Here is a 14,954-nt window from a genome sequence, read left to right as displayed (position 1 = left end):
ACAGCACTGATAGAGATATTTCTAAACATGCAAACTACAAAACAATGTTATTTAAACATGTACACACAATTCCAAACGTGACATTAGGTCATACATACCCGAATGTCTTGAACGAATTTGACAGCTGGGAACAACCATTCGGACATCAGCGCCATTTACAAACTACTAAACTACGTTCGTCTCTTTTCGTTTGGTTCAACAAAATCCACGGAAGTCGCCGAATGGAGAATGAGAATGATCGGAAAAGAAATGATCGGCTACCGAGTAGCATGCGCACGCGTACCGGTTGTTTACAAATGGCGGTATACTTGGTGTGTTTGACAGCTGCAGGCGGTGTCCCTATTTTCACGCGTTCGAAAGGAGAACTAAAACCTGTAAGATTTAGATTTTTGTATGCAGATATTCCAGCTATAAGTTTAGACTATATTTTAGCGAAATATTTAACTATTTTCATATGAATAATAAATAACAGTCGAGGTGTTTTGCAACTTATTGAAGTTATTCAACTTCAAGGTATCGAAAGTCGTGATGCTATTTAAATACTTTGTAATTATTTTCTAGTTCCTTTTTTAACCCAAATTACACAAGCTTGTTCTTGAATATTGACTACTTTTAGCAAATATTTAAAACTCACCTCTTTGTTTGGTTTAATTTTGTATTTCCAGTAAAAGGGGTGGGATTTAGCTGTCGGTTGAGCGCTCACTTGAGGTGGCTGTGTTGCAGGATCGAACCACCTCGGTGGATCCATCCATTCAACTGATTGGTTTTTCCTCGCATTCCACGGACACTTGGTCGGGGGTAGAGCAGAAACATGCTGCTGCCACATAGGCTACTGCTACCAATAAAGCAGCAAGCAGTATTTTATATATGCACATTCCCATAGACAGGGCAGTACATATCACAGTCATCTGGGGCAGAACACACCCACAACTACATAGAGGGTCATGGAATGGATGTGAACATACTGTAGACCATGAAGGCAACAATATCAGCTACTTAGAACTACAATCAGTCATGTACTGACGTGTAGCACCATCAGTTTTTCTCTGTACATAAATAAATACAACATATCTTACCATATTTCTTAAAAAAATTAAATTATATTACAGTTATTTTCTTCAAACGGAGCTAGATGCATTGATTATCTTGCATTAACATTTTTCAGACCAGTGTTTTGAAAATGGAAGTGTCATGCACTCAATTTATGGTTATATTGTAGAGAGATGCAAAGTGACAATATTTTCTTCAAACATGTCATTCAAATTCCCAAACAGGTATATTATTACTACACTTCACCACGTTAAAAAAAAATCACAAACCAGGTCCTTCATCCCCTGCAATATAGTTCAGGGTTTCATATTGAGCAGACAATGCTGTTGATATGTCGGTATGGTTTTTTTTTAATTGTAGATAAAACATTACGTTTAAGTTTAAAAAGATGAAAGATATATTCTAAATAAAAGTTACAGAAGGTTTGGAAATTTCAGTTGCACTCATGTCATAATAAATTATATACAACATAAAAAGATCAGTTAAATTTAATGGTGGACCTGTTACAAGTTACAAAATTTCCCCATCTACCTTACCCTTTCATATTCTAGACAAGTCTTTCACAATTACTACCGGTATTATTGATGTTTGCTGGGGTGCTGTTAAACCAGCATTGTTTTATCTACTTTTCCTTTTCCAGTATTCATCCCGGTACTAAAACGTGATTAGATCGCACGTATATTATTAGTTAGGGGGTGGGACGTACTGATAAAGTGCTTGCTTGATGCACAATCAGTTTAAGATTGACCCCAGTGGGCTATTTCTCATCCTAGCCAGTGCACCACGACTGGTATATCAAAGGCATTGGGTTTGTTTTTATCCTGTTTGTGGGATGCTGCATATAAAAGATCCCTTTCTACTCATGAAATATTTTTTACTGGGTTTCCTCTGTAAGACTAATGACCAAATGTTTGACATTCAATAGTCAATGATTAATAAATCATTGTGCTCTACTGGTGTCATTAAATAAAACAGACTTCATTGTTATTTAATGAATACATTGAATGTTGATATGTGTAATTTTCCAGCTTCCGTTTCCAGTGATAGGGTCACTAAATGCGGTTCACATGTTTGCTAGTAATCACGGTGTCACCTTACAGTCCACTACCACCAAAGGGTCCAAGATTGTGTGGAAAGTTTTTCACAACAGGTACTTGCATGTTCGTTTACACATAGAAAAGCTACATATTAGCACATGTTTTTATTGGTGCAATAGGTTATACACATGCACATAATTGTGAGGAATACATTTATTGTCGTAAAAATGTATTTGCTGTGCGGGGCTGTCCATTTTTTAGACCTAGTAATTAAAAAATAAAAATTTACCTGATATTACCCAAAAATTGTAGGTCATTGTTCAAGAGACAGATGTATGTACGATCATCTCATCTTCTATTTAGCTGAGGCTTTAACTCGTGATTGTTGTATGTTAATTTTATCAACCCCTGCAATTAAGAAAACGTCCATGGGAAAAAACAAGCAGTGGATAAAAAAAATCCAATATAGTCCATAGCAAAAAGAATCAAAAACTCCACAGCATTGCCAATTGCTGTAGGCAATTGCAGGGGTTGTTTTATAATGCTCTAAAATACATCTCAGAGGTCCACACACTGTCCCAAACCCTCCACTCACATATTGTTTCTTAGTAGGCCATATTTCTTTTGTCCTGCTATTTTAAAATAATTCAACAGCCCATATTGTACCAATCTGATTAAAATTAGCTCTACTGGTCTACCAGTCAACTGGACAACGGGGTGCTACCGGCCTCGGTGGCGCAGTGGTTATGCCATCGGACTACAGGCTGGTAGGTACAGGGTTCGCAGCCCGGTACCGGCTCCAACCCAGAGCGAGTTCTTAAGGGCTCGATGATTAGGTGTAAGGCCACTACACCCTCTTCTCTCTCATTAACCAACTAACAACTAACCCACTGTCCTGGACAGACAGACCAGATAGCTGAGGTGTGTGCCCAGGACAGCGTGCTTGAACCTTAATTGGATATAAGCACAAAATAAGTTGAAAAAATGAATGAATGAATGAGGTGCTGTTAGGTCCACAGGTAATTAACCAGTGGAGCTAATTTTAATTAGATTGATATTGTACTTTGCTCTGACATTGCTGCATTATACTCTGTCATTTTACCTTGACTTGTATAAAGATACACCAGGCTCCATGTTTATAATTATAAATTAGAGTCTACACTCAAATTTTTAATGACGTCACAATATTTGAAGTTTCAAGATATTAAAGACTTGGATCTAAACTTTAAAAAGCACCAGGTCAGACCTCCACAAATTGAAAGAACATTTTGTTGATGTATTGGTAACAATGGTTATCCAATTTACGAAAGGTTATTCTATTTTATTAAACATTTTTTTAACAACAGCACTGGAGCACATTGGTTAATTAATCATCGGCTGCTGGATGTCAAACATTTGGTAATTCTGATATAGAAAGGAGAGCCGCTATATATTTTTAAACTATGGATATTTGGTGTCTGACAGGAAACCCGCTACATTTTTCCATCAGCAGCAAGGGATCTTTTACATGTATATGCACTTTCATCACAGACAAAAAAGCACATACCAGTTGTGGTGCACTGGTTGTAATGACAGTGTGCTGAAATAGAATGGCTTTATCCATTACATGATGTTTTGTTATAGTTGTGGTGCACTGGTTGTAACGACGGTGTGGTGAAATAGAATGGCCTTATCCATCACATGATATTTTGTTATAGTTGTGGTGAAATAGAATGGCCTTATCAAACACATGATGTTTTGTTATAAATGTGGTGCACTGCTTGTAATGACAATGTGGTGAAATAGAATGGCCTTATCCATCACATAATATTTTGTTATAGTTGTGATGCACTGGTTGTGACGACAGTGTGGTGAAATAGAATGGCCTTATCCATCACATGATATTTTGTTATAGTTGTGATGCACTGGTTGTAACGACAGTGTGGTGAAATAGAATGGCCTTATCCATCACATGATATTTTGTTATAGTTGTGGTGAAATAGAATGGCCTTATCAAACACATGATGTTTTGTTATAGTTGTGGTGCACTGCTTGTAATGACAATGTGGTGAAATAGAATGGCCTTATCAAACACATGATGTTTTGTTATAGTTGTGGTGCACTGCTTGTAATGACAATGTGGTGAAATAGAATGGCCTTATCCATCACATGATATTTTGTTATAGTTGTGATGCACTGGTTGTGACGACAGTGTGGTGAAATAGAATGTCCTTATCCATCACATGATATTTTGTTATAGTTGTGGTGCACTGGTTGTAACGACAGTGTGGTGAAATAGAATGTCCTTATCCATCACATGATATTTTGTTATAGTTGTGGTGCACTGGTTGTGACGACAGTGTGGTGAAATAGAATGGCCTTATCCATCACATGATATTTTGTTATAGTTGTGATGCACTGGTTGTAACGACAGTGTGGTGAAATAGAATGGCCTTATCCATCACATGATATTTTGTTATAGTTGTGGTGAAATAGAATGGCCTTATCAAACACATGATGTTTTGTTATAGTTGTGGTGCACTGCTTGTAATGACAATGTGGTGAAATAGAATGGCCTTATCAAACACATGATGTTTTGTTATAGTTGTGGTGCACTGCTTGTAATGACAATGTGGTGAAATAGAATGGCCTTATCCATCACATGATATTTTGTTATAGTTGTGATGCACTGGTTGTGACGACAGTGTGGTGAAATAGAATGGCCTTATCCATCACATGATATTTTGTTATAGTTGTGGTGCACTGGTTGTAACGACAGTGTGGTGAAATAGAATGTCCTTATCCATCACATGATATTTTGTTATAGTTGTGGTGCACTGGTTGTGACGACAGTGTGGTGAAATAGAATGTCCTTATCCATCACATGATATTTTGTTATAGTTGTGGTGCACTGGTTGTAACGACAGTGTGATGAAATAAAATGGCCTTATCCATCACATGATGTTGTGAGATTTCTGTCCATCTAAAAAGGATCTTTTATATATGCACTTTCCCACAGACAGGAAAGCACACACCACAGCCTTTGACCAGGTGTGGTGCACTGGTTGAAATGAGACAAAAAAAACCAGTCAGTTGAATGAATCCACCGAGGTCGTTCGATCCTGCACCACAAGCACCTCAAATGAGCACTCAATTGACTGCCCCCACCCCCCATTTTATTTGTGCAGAAATTTACTGAATGATCAATGCATCTTATATTTTGTGGTTTAATTATTTTTTGTTAAAGTTATGCAAACCAAGGAAGGTTATGCATCCCTTGCAATTTACGATGGCTTTGAGAAGTGCTGCAATTACAAAATTGATCTCTAACATCATTTTAATTATTGCTGAGTATTTACTGTTGCAAGAGGAACTGAATTTCGAGGACTGTAGAGGCCTGTGCATCACATAAAACACAGATTACTCTCCAAGAAGCTTGTATTTTGTAGACGTTGGGTTTTTTAAACTGGTTTTTATAGCTGGAAATTTTTATATAATATGCAGATTTTTCAAAATTTCACCTGTCTTTGAAAAAGCAGAACTCGTTCCAGCCACTATGACTGATATGTCAAAGGCAGTAGTATGTGATACCCTGTCTGTGAAATGGTGCATATAAAAGATCCTTTGCTACTAATGGAAAAATTTAGCAGATTTCGTCTCCGAGATGTCAAAATTACTATGAATTTGATATCTGATAGCCAGTGGTAAATAAATCAATGTGCTCTAGTGGTGCTGTTAAACAAAACAATTTTTTTACTTTTTGAAAAAGCAGAAGAAAAGTTGAGCAGTGTCCACCATTGTCATTATATTATTGGTTACACATGTATAAATATAACAATAGTGGACGTTATAACATGGAGGTCATCATGTACATGGCTATATAGATACGTGACAATTCCCTGTCCTCTTACCATTGGTATACCAATGCATAATTTGCAGCACTCGAAACGGCCTGTGGCCAGGTCGCGAAATGCGACCAATGTCCCGTTTGGGCAACTTAAATATTAAAAAATAATGGTGTTAGTCGCCCAAATATTATTTCTGGTGGGATCTTCTTTAGAGCTATAACAAATAAGCTACTATTAATATTTGTATTGCATATATTTATTCCACATTAAAATCTTGCTCATGGTTCATGGTTTGCTTACCTTAATTTGCCAACATCATTATTATTTTTGGGGCCAACCTATTTTTTGGCGAGTTTCGAGCCCTGAATTTATACCATGAATAACAGGCTATTGTTTTTGAAAGGGAGCGATTGCTCCTGCACCCCACAATCCTTGCCAAAAGAACTTGGGAAGTAAACAGAATTGTTCCTCTGGTAATTGACAGTCAGATTACTTGTTTTGATAGGAGTGGGTGAGATGTAACCCAGTAGTAAAATGTCTACCTGATGCATGATCGATTGGGGATCGATCCCCATCGGTGGGCCCACTGAGCTATTTCTCATTCTAGCCAGTGCACCAAGACTAGTGTATTAAAAGCCATGGTATGTGATATCCTATCTGTTTGGATGGTGCTTGTAAAAGATCCCTTGCTAATAATGGAAAGATGTAGCGGGATTCCTCTTTAAGCCTATGCATCAAAATTACCAACTGTTTGTCATCCAGTAACCGATGATTAATAAATCAATTTGCTCTAGTGGTGTTGTTAAGCAAAACAAACATTCCACTTGTTTTGATCCGAGTGTTGGTGTTGCAGCATAACACTGATCGTGGCTACGAGAGACGACCACAGTGATGACTGCCACCTGGCCCAACTCCTCGACAACATATTCCAGGCCATGGTGCTCATGTATGGTGCTGATGACGTCACCAACATCAAAAACATCGAGCGCTTTAAACGGGAAATCAAGGTATGGTGGTGGCTGCTTTCTTACTGTACTTTTTTGTTGTATATGTGATATTGCTAGGGTCAAAGGTGAATAATTTAAAATATTGTCCACACATTAAAATTGTTTTTTGGGAAAATGTGTTTCAGCTAACTTTAGATAATAAAGATGTGGTCATTCATGATTGACATTTTTAGAGAATTTATCATTAAATGTGTTTGTTAATGTTTGACAATATTTTTATTAGATGTTTTGTGGAAAGAGTGCTTTAAAAACTCAATATTACTGAGTATGATATGTATGACGCGAAACTGGCTTGAAGTCATTAGGGTTAAACCATCAACTGTGAGGCTGGTAGATTCGGAGGTATCATTACAATACTGGCTCCAGTCCACAGTGAATGGGGGTTAGGTCCACTACACTGACTTCTCTTGCTAACAACTAACTAACCATAACACTATGTCTGGGACAGATAACTGACATGTGTGTCCATGACAGCATGCTTGAACCTTTGTTGAATATATAAGCACACAAGAATATCACAGGAATGAAAACGTCATATTTAAATATTGTTCTTCATGTTATTCTGAATCTTCCCAGCAATACCCGTTATGGTTCCACTACTAAATGTCATTCTGGGTGTTGTTTAAAAGTGCTCATTAATTCAGGTAACTGAATCTTGCAGATCTCTAATGCAACTCCGGTCCCTAAAACTGTTTGCAAATTTTTAAACTTCTTTTCAAAACCTATACACAGCCTTTGTAGCTTTTGAGTTATAATATTAAATAATGTTGGTGATGGATTGCAGCTAAATGGTTCTCTATGTGTGATGAAGTAGAATGGCGTTATCCAGCACATGTTTTGTTGTATTGGAGATTTCTGTATATCTAAAATTATGTAACATATTATCTGAGCAGTTCTGTCTTGAAAGTTCTCTTTCTAGATGTAACAGTTTTTTAAGTAAGGAATTCTGTTTCCTATTCTGAACAGAACATTTTGTACGAAGAAGAAAATTTATGTATCAAAAGCTTTTTTTCCTTTTACAAAATGAAGTTTGCATTGTTTCAAAAATAATTTGTAATGTTGTATACAGTGTATGAATCAGTGGTGTGAATATGAATAGGACTAAAAAAGAAGATTTTCATATATTGTGAAAATCTGAGTGATTGAGAACCATAAATGAAAACTTTAACTACGACTGTTTTCATTAGTTAATTATTTTATAGACTATAAATTACTTTTATTTTATAACATGGACACTGCAAATTTGGTCCATCTGTTATTAATATCTTGCTGGGATCCCAGTTGGATATTTGGCTGGGACCTCACTGGGATTCTGCTGGATTTCTAATCCAAATATACCATTGAATTTTCAATGGGATTCCTAATCAAATATACCATTGAATTTGACTGGGATTTTCACTGGGATCGTAGTGGAATAATTTGTAAGTTCTGCATCCCACTTTACATTTCTCACAGCAATCGTAAAGCTTGAGAGGGTCAGGAGTCATAGGATAAACATAATCTGTAATCAGACTGCATCTAATTTGTATGGCAAGAGATGCTACACTTGAAATTTGTGCCTCAATTCAGATATTACCATTAACTTTCTCACAAATTGTCAATTTAAAAAAAAAAACACAATTTCAAGTAGACATCAGTTTTTATCAAGGTTATGGATTTGTTTGGGATGTAGCTGAGTGGTAAATCACAAGTCTACCTAATTATGTTGATATTCAGTAGGAGAAACCTATGTTGTAGCAGCAGGCTTCCTCTTGTACATTGGACCAAGTGTTGATGAAGTAACCAGATATATTACACACTAAATAGTCACAATTTAACATGTCCTAGGGAATTATCACATGTAAACAAACAGTCCTTTTCTTTCCTCACATTTATTGTCATACATATATTACATACATTCTAGACAAATGTTTGTTGTCTTCCTTGTTTGAATCTTTGATAGAAATGGATATCTCATAATGGAACACATTGCATTGCATTGACTCAGTCTGAGTAGAGTATTTGCTGTGTGGTGAGACAATCAATCAATAGGAACTAGCTGCCTGAAAGGGGAAACTGGCATGTGGCATGGAGCGTTTAATAAATCTGGCTGTCCTGTGTTTGCTTTGTTCCCACTGTCAAATATACAGCTCTTGTTATCTAAAGTAAATGCTGCTTGAATTTCTCCATTTGGTTCAGTTCTGAACACTGGGAACGCTGTAGTAACACAAAACAAGTTTGTGATGTCATTACCCAGGGCTTTAGAACTCACTAATTTGGGGACTTTTGTCTTGTCTCAGTGCAGGAAGGTTGTTTTAGTTGTGTACTGTCATTAACAGCTGCTGTAGAGTTGGTAGTGTTCAGAAATGCATCTCAAGTTATTTTAATCTAATTAAACTTAACATTTCAGTGGTTTTGAGATGAAATATTTTGAGGTCATGTTTGTAATTAATTTTGGCGTGATTATTTTGGCACAGCACCACCTTTCTTGACAGGCCACCTTTGTTTTATTATAGGAAGTGGTCAGTCAAACCTCCATAGGTGGATATTTGTATTATGCAGCCACTTGTTTTGGCAGGCCATCTTCATTTTATTACAAGATGTGAACAATCAAACTTGTATAGATGGATGTCTGTATTAAGCAGTCACCTGATTTGACAGGCCATTGCAGTTATAAGATGTGAACAGTCTTAACATTTTTCTACGTCCGTGGCATAGTGGTCAAGTCATTGTTTTTCAGCTGGCAGGTTCTGGGTTCGTTTCCCAGTACCGGCCAAGCCAAACTTTGTTTAATGGAACAGTGGTTACACTGCTACCCACTGACAGCTGTCCATTATCCTCTGTCCCGGATAGATAGCTGGTGGGTATGCCCATGATACTTTGCTTGAACCTTAATTGGATTTATGGATTTAACATTTGGATATGAGTAACATTTAAAACTGTAAATACTCTGTTTTGTTATGTATGCTTGGATTAGTCCAAATAACATCATATAGCTTAGAAAAACCAACGTTCATAACTGTATGAATCTCAATTTGGCACTACTTTAGGCAGTGCTTAGAAAACAAAATAGATTGTTTTAGCTGGGGGGGGGGGGGGGGGGGGGGTTCAAATTAATAAAATTATTGTTTACATTAGTTATTAATGCTAAATCAGTAAGTTTTATTTATTTAAAAATATTTTTTTTTTAGATTAAAGTCTAATTGAATAATGTATGAAAAATGTGAGAATTCCTTCATTTGGTTACTGATAGGCCAGACCACCAAATGGAGATTCCCTTTATTCTGTGTATTAATTTCCAGAAAAGAGTGTTAATTAGTATTTCATAGTATGTTATATTAATGAAATAATTATACATTTGGAATTATAAAAATTTAACATGCTATTTTTTTACATTTATCAGTCAAGCAGTTGATCAGTTTAACAGTCAAATTAGTCACTTTAATAGTCCGAGACAGTGAGTCGGTCATTGGTCCACCATATTTCTTAGTTTCACTTTGTTATACATTGTATTGTCATACAAATTTCACCCACTTCTGTTTAACCTCATTTGCAATCTTATAACATACAGAATATAAAAATAGCAAATAACGAGGTAAATTGAACATAGACCCTGGACTTGATTAGTTTTAAAAAGTCTTCAATGTTTCATCATTTAAGTCTAATTGAATGATTAATTATGTTTTTTCAACAACATTTATTATATATGCATTAAAATATTAAAATGGACCTAAAATAAAGATGGCTTAATAGCATGAGTGTTGTGTAAATAAGAAAGAAATATGTTTTTTATTAATTCATTTTGAAACTAAAGCAAGCACAGGGTTATTCAATATTTTTCATAAACAGTAATTGGTTTTATGGAAAATTACACACCAGAAAGAGATCGAGATAATGGAAGACAATAATTATTAGAGCATATGACATACTGATATATACTTTACAACGGCGGGTTGATTAATGTGTTTGTTATCAGAAAGCGTTTGTGAATATTGAAGATATAAATCGGCAAATCAATATGTGGGCATTGAGGGAAACACAATTTCATACTTAGTCAGAATTAATTGACAGTATATTTTTCACTGTTCAAAGACCAAAACAAAGCTTCCATTTTAGACTTCAAAGTGGGAAATGATTATGGAAACTTGGCCCAATGTTTGCTCTATGATAACTTTTTAATAGATCAATAAAAAAGAAAAAGAACTCGTTAGATGGAATGGATTGGATGTATGTAAATGTTGCTGGCCCCAACAATCAGTTTTGATGTCCAGAAAATTATGTTTGATCAATATAGTGAAATATACACCACAATTTTGGTATTGTGTTATTTGTGTTATTGATAGCTGCCAAGTTTCAATTATCTTACAAATACATATGAATTAAGTGTATTGATTATTCTATCACTGTTTTGGATGGATGAAGACAGATATCCCAATGCAGGGTGTACCAATATGGTGGTATTATAATATATATATATATATATATTTGTTTTGTTTTTTTGTTTAAAATTCCATAAAAATATGAACTTGATGCAAAACAAAATTTATTGTGTGCGTAATACATATAGTATAGCTGGATAAATGGCCACCTCTATTAATGAGGCACCTGTCTTAAGTGGTCACCTTCTCCCCTGATCATTTATTGTACAATGTACATGAAACAGACTCCAAAGACAGCGATTTGGTAAGAAGATCTATAGCCAAACTGATGTTTCAGTTAGTGAACCAAAATAAAATTAGAGCTCCAAAGAATGTATCAATTTCATGAATATGTTTCATTATAAAATCTCATTTATTTGATTTTTGAATTAGACTTCTTTTTTGGATTTTATAAGTTATATTTACATGTATTTGTGATAAATAATTATGACTTAATCAATCCCATATAAAATCTTTGCTTAATTGACTTAAGAATATGAAAATTGTAATGTGTTTCTACTCAGTGTAAACAGTGGTTTTCCCAGGAGAATCTTTGATAAAACCATTTAAACTACAGATACCTAATAAGGCCAAAAAAAATATATGTGTGTTTCAGGTTTCATCTCTGGAAAAAATAGGGTAGGTAGGTAGGAACTTCTTTTTTTTTTTTTCTTTTTTTTTAAACCGTGTTCTTGTCATACTGCATATAACCTGTCTGCAAAAATCGCGGTAGATGTTGGGTTTTTTTTTTTTTTTTTTTTTTTTTTTTGGTAGTAAAATGTTTTTAGGGTCACAGCGTAAAATTAGGGTCGGTCAAGAAACCGGAAACACACAATATTTTTTTTTTTACGCCTAAATGTTTATAACGTATCCATTAAAACAGCAGTCATCTCTCTGTCAACATGGAGATGCAGTTAAATTCAAACTGTGATGGCTGGTGTTAACCTGTCAGACACCTTTAGTAGATTTTGAAATTTAATAAATTTATAAATGATAGTAAAAGAAATTATGTGGATGCAGTTTTCTGTGGGCATGTAATTCAAGCTATAATATTTACGTTTCACAAGAAAAATGAATAAATGTTTTTGGTTAGCATGCATCTGCGAGACATCCCCTTTAAATATCTAATAGGCATTCACAACTTGCTGGGCTATCATTAAAGACTTTTAAGGATTGTTTGTTATTTCTTTTGCATTCATCAGGATGCAAACAGTGAATTAGCAAAGCTGTTCACACATAAGTTTGTGGATGATGTTTTTTGTTCATACCCGAATGAACGTAAAACAAATTACGTACAATCCTAATAATTAAATTCGAAACATACTAAAAATAACACTAAAAATTCATATTTGATTTTCTTTTCTTTTGGGGGGGGGGGGGGGGGGGGGGGGTCTTAAACAATAATGCTCAATAAGACAAAGTGACGTCATTAGATATGATGTTTTGACAACATTATTTTTGCGTTCATTATGAAATGAACAAACTCGCATTGCTACGGCTGGACCAGTGGCAGGACGTTAAGTTGTAATGAATGTAACAGAAATTTAATTATATTCCTTTGTTTGAACGTCATCCTAGTTTCTCTGCCTCATAGTGTTTGTTGTCGGCATTACCTTTTCAGATTTGCTAATGTACTTTTGTTTTTGTCAAGTATTGAATTTCTCTACAGGAACTGTTCCTGATTATTGGTTTTAATCTTGATTAAATATACAGGGACATAAAGTATATATATCAACATATTTGTTAACAAACACCAGCTTGTTTTCTCGACATATTGAATTAGCTGGATTTTATACTTTCTTTTTCAGTAGGCAAGCTTGGAAAGTTAACTGTGTAAATTTGGGAACTGTGCAAATAGAAAGGTGTTAAAATTATCAATTTTCAATGACATTTTTTGTTGACTGTTTGTACATATTCTAATAAATTTAACCTACAGATATTTTTTTCTTTTCATTATGCGTGATATAGTGCACATAAGAATCAATTTACATCTTTTTTATTACATATTATAATATGTTTTTATTTTAATTTTTTTAAATGTGTTATATCTACAGCTCAAATATATAGCCATATATTTGAGCTGTAGATATAACACATTTAAAAAAATAAAACATATGGTATACTTCATTTTTTATTTTTATTGTTTTCTATTATATACAATTGTTTGTAATAATTTGTCTGCCACTGATAATAGTTTTTCTCTTCTGGAGAAACTTTCAGTCGTACCTGTTTACTTTTGAGATGACTTTGCACAAATGTAGATTTATAGGTTTATTCTTACACTTTAAGAGGTGGTACATGTTTTAATTAGTTGGGTTTTTTTAAAAATTTTATCTTTTATAAATGATGTGTACATTTAGTACAAACATGCAATACTAACTACCTTTATTTAATTTTTATTTATTTTTTTCTCTCTCTACCTAACATAATTTTGAAATATGACTATAAGCATAATAATTGAGTATATAACATGGAATTTGTGAAACCTGCCACCAACTTACAAGCCATTTTTACCAAGGGATTTTAATATGCACTTTCTTACAAGCCACTCTTACCAAGGGATTTTAATATGCACTTTCTTACATGCCACTCTTACCAAGGGATTTTAATATGCACTTTCTTACATGCCACTCTTACCAAGGGATTTTAATATGCACTTTCTTACAAGCCACTCTTAACAAGGGATTTTAATATGCACTTTCTTACATGCCACTCTTACCAAGGGATTTTAATATGCACTTTCTTACAAGCCACTCTTACCAAGGGATTTTAATATGCACTTTCTTACAAGCCACTCTTACCAAGGGATTTTAATATGCACTTTCTTACAAGCCACTCTTACCAAGGGATTTTAATATGCACTTTCTTACATGCCACTCTTACCAAGGGATTTTAATATGCACTTTCTTACATGCCACTCTTACCAAGGGATTTTAATATGCACTTTCTTACATGCCACTCTTACCAAGGGATTTTAATATGCACTTTCTTACATGCCACTCTTACCAAGGGATTTTAATATGCACTTTCTTACAAGCCACTCTTACCAAGGGATTTTAATATGCACTTTCTTACAAGCCACTCTTACCAAGGGATTTTAATATGCACTTTCTTACAAGCCACTCTTACCAAGGGATTTTTATATGCACTTTCTTACATGCCATGTGCAGTTGTTGGGAACTGGCTGGGATGGAGGGGGAGAGGGTCAGTGGTTCCAGCAAGATAAATTGACCCTATGATTCAGGCAAGTTCTCTACCACTGAGCTACAACCCATCATTTTAGTGGTCATTTGTTTAAGATTGACACTATGAATCACACAAGTGCTCTACCACTGAGCTACAACCCAACATTTTAGTGGTCATTTGTTTAAGATTGACCCTATGAATCACACAAGTGCTCTACCACTGAGCTACAACCCAACATTTTAGTGGTCATTTGTTTAAGATTGACCCTATGAATCACACAAATGCTCTACCACTGAGCTACAAACCAACATTATAGTGGTCATTATGATTACTTGAGTCCTCACACATGCAATCTTTGTAAGGCTGCTCTATTTTCTGGACTATATGTTGGACAAGGAAAACACCCACAAAGGCAATCACATTGGTAAATAACCTGAATTTCTGTTTACT

The 14,954-nt window shown here is 34.9% G+C and overlaps 1 protein-coding gene across 2 annotated transcripts in view; it reads left to right on the top strand.

The window, feature by feature from the left end:
• Nucleotides 1-256: 256 nt before the first annotated feature.
• LOC121381905 (protein fuzzy homolog) overlaps nt 257-14,954 on the top strand; it is a 61,269-nt gene continuing 46,571 nt past the window's right edge. For both annotated transcript variants that reach the window (XM_041511310.1, XM_041511309.1), the window contains exons 1-3: nt 257-374; nt 2,079-2,200; nt 6,768-6,921. In XM_041511310.1, coding sequence (XP_041367244.1) covers nt 270-374; nt 2,079-2,200; nt 6,768-6,921 — 381 coding nt within the window. In that variant the 5' untranslated portion in view covers nt 257-269. The remainder of the gene's footprint in view (nt 375-2,078; nt 2,201-6,767; nt 6,922-14,954) is intronic.

This window comes from Gigantopelta aegis, chromosome 9, assembly GCF_016097555.1.
Source record: "Gigantopelta aegis isolate Gae_Host chromosome 9, Gae_host_genome, whole genome shotgun sequence".
In the NCBI taxonomy this organism is placed as follows: domain Eukaryota; kingdom Metazoa; phylum Mollusca; class Gastropoda; order Neomphalida; family Peltospiridae; genus Gigantopelta; species Gigantopelta aegis.
This window is presented reverse-complemented; position numbering and strand designations above follow the sequence as displayed.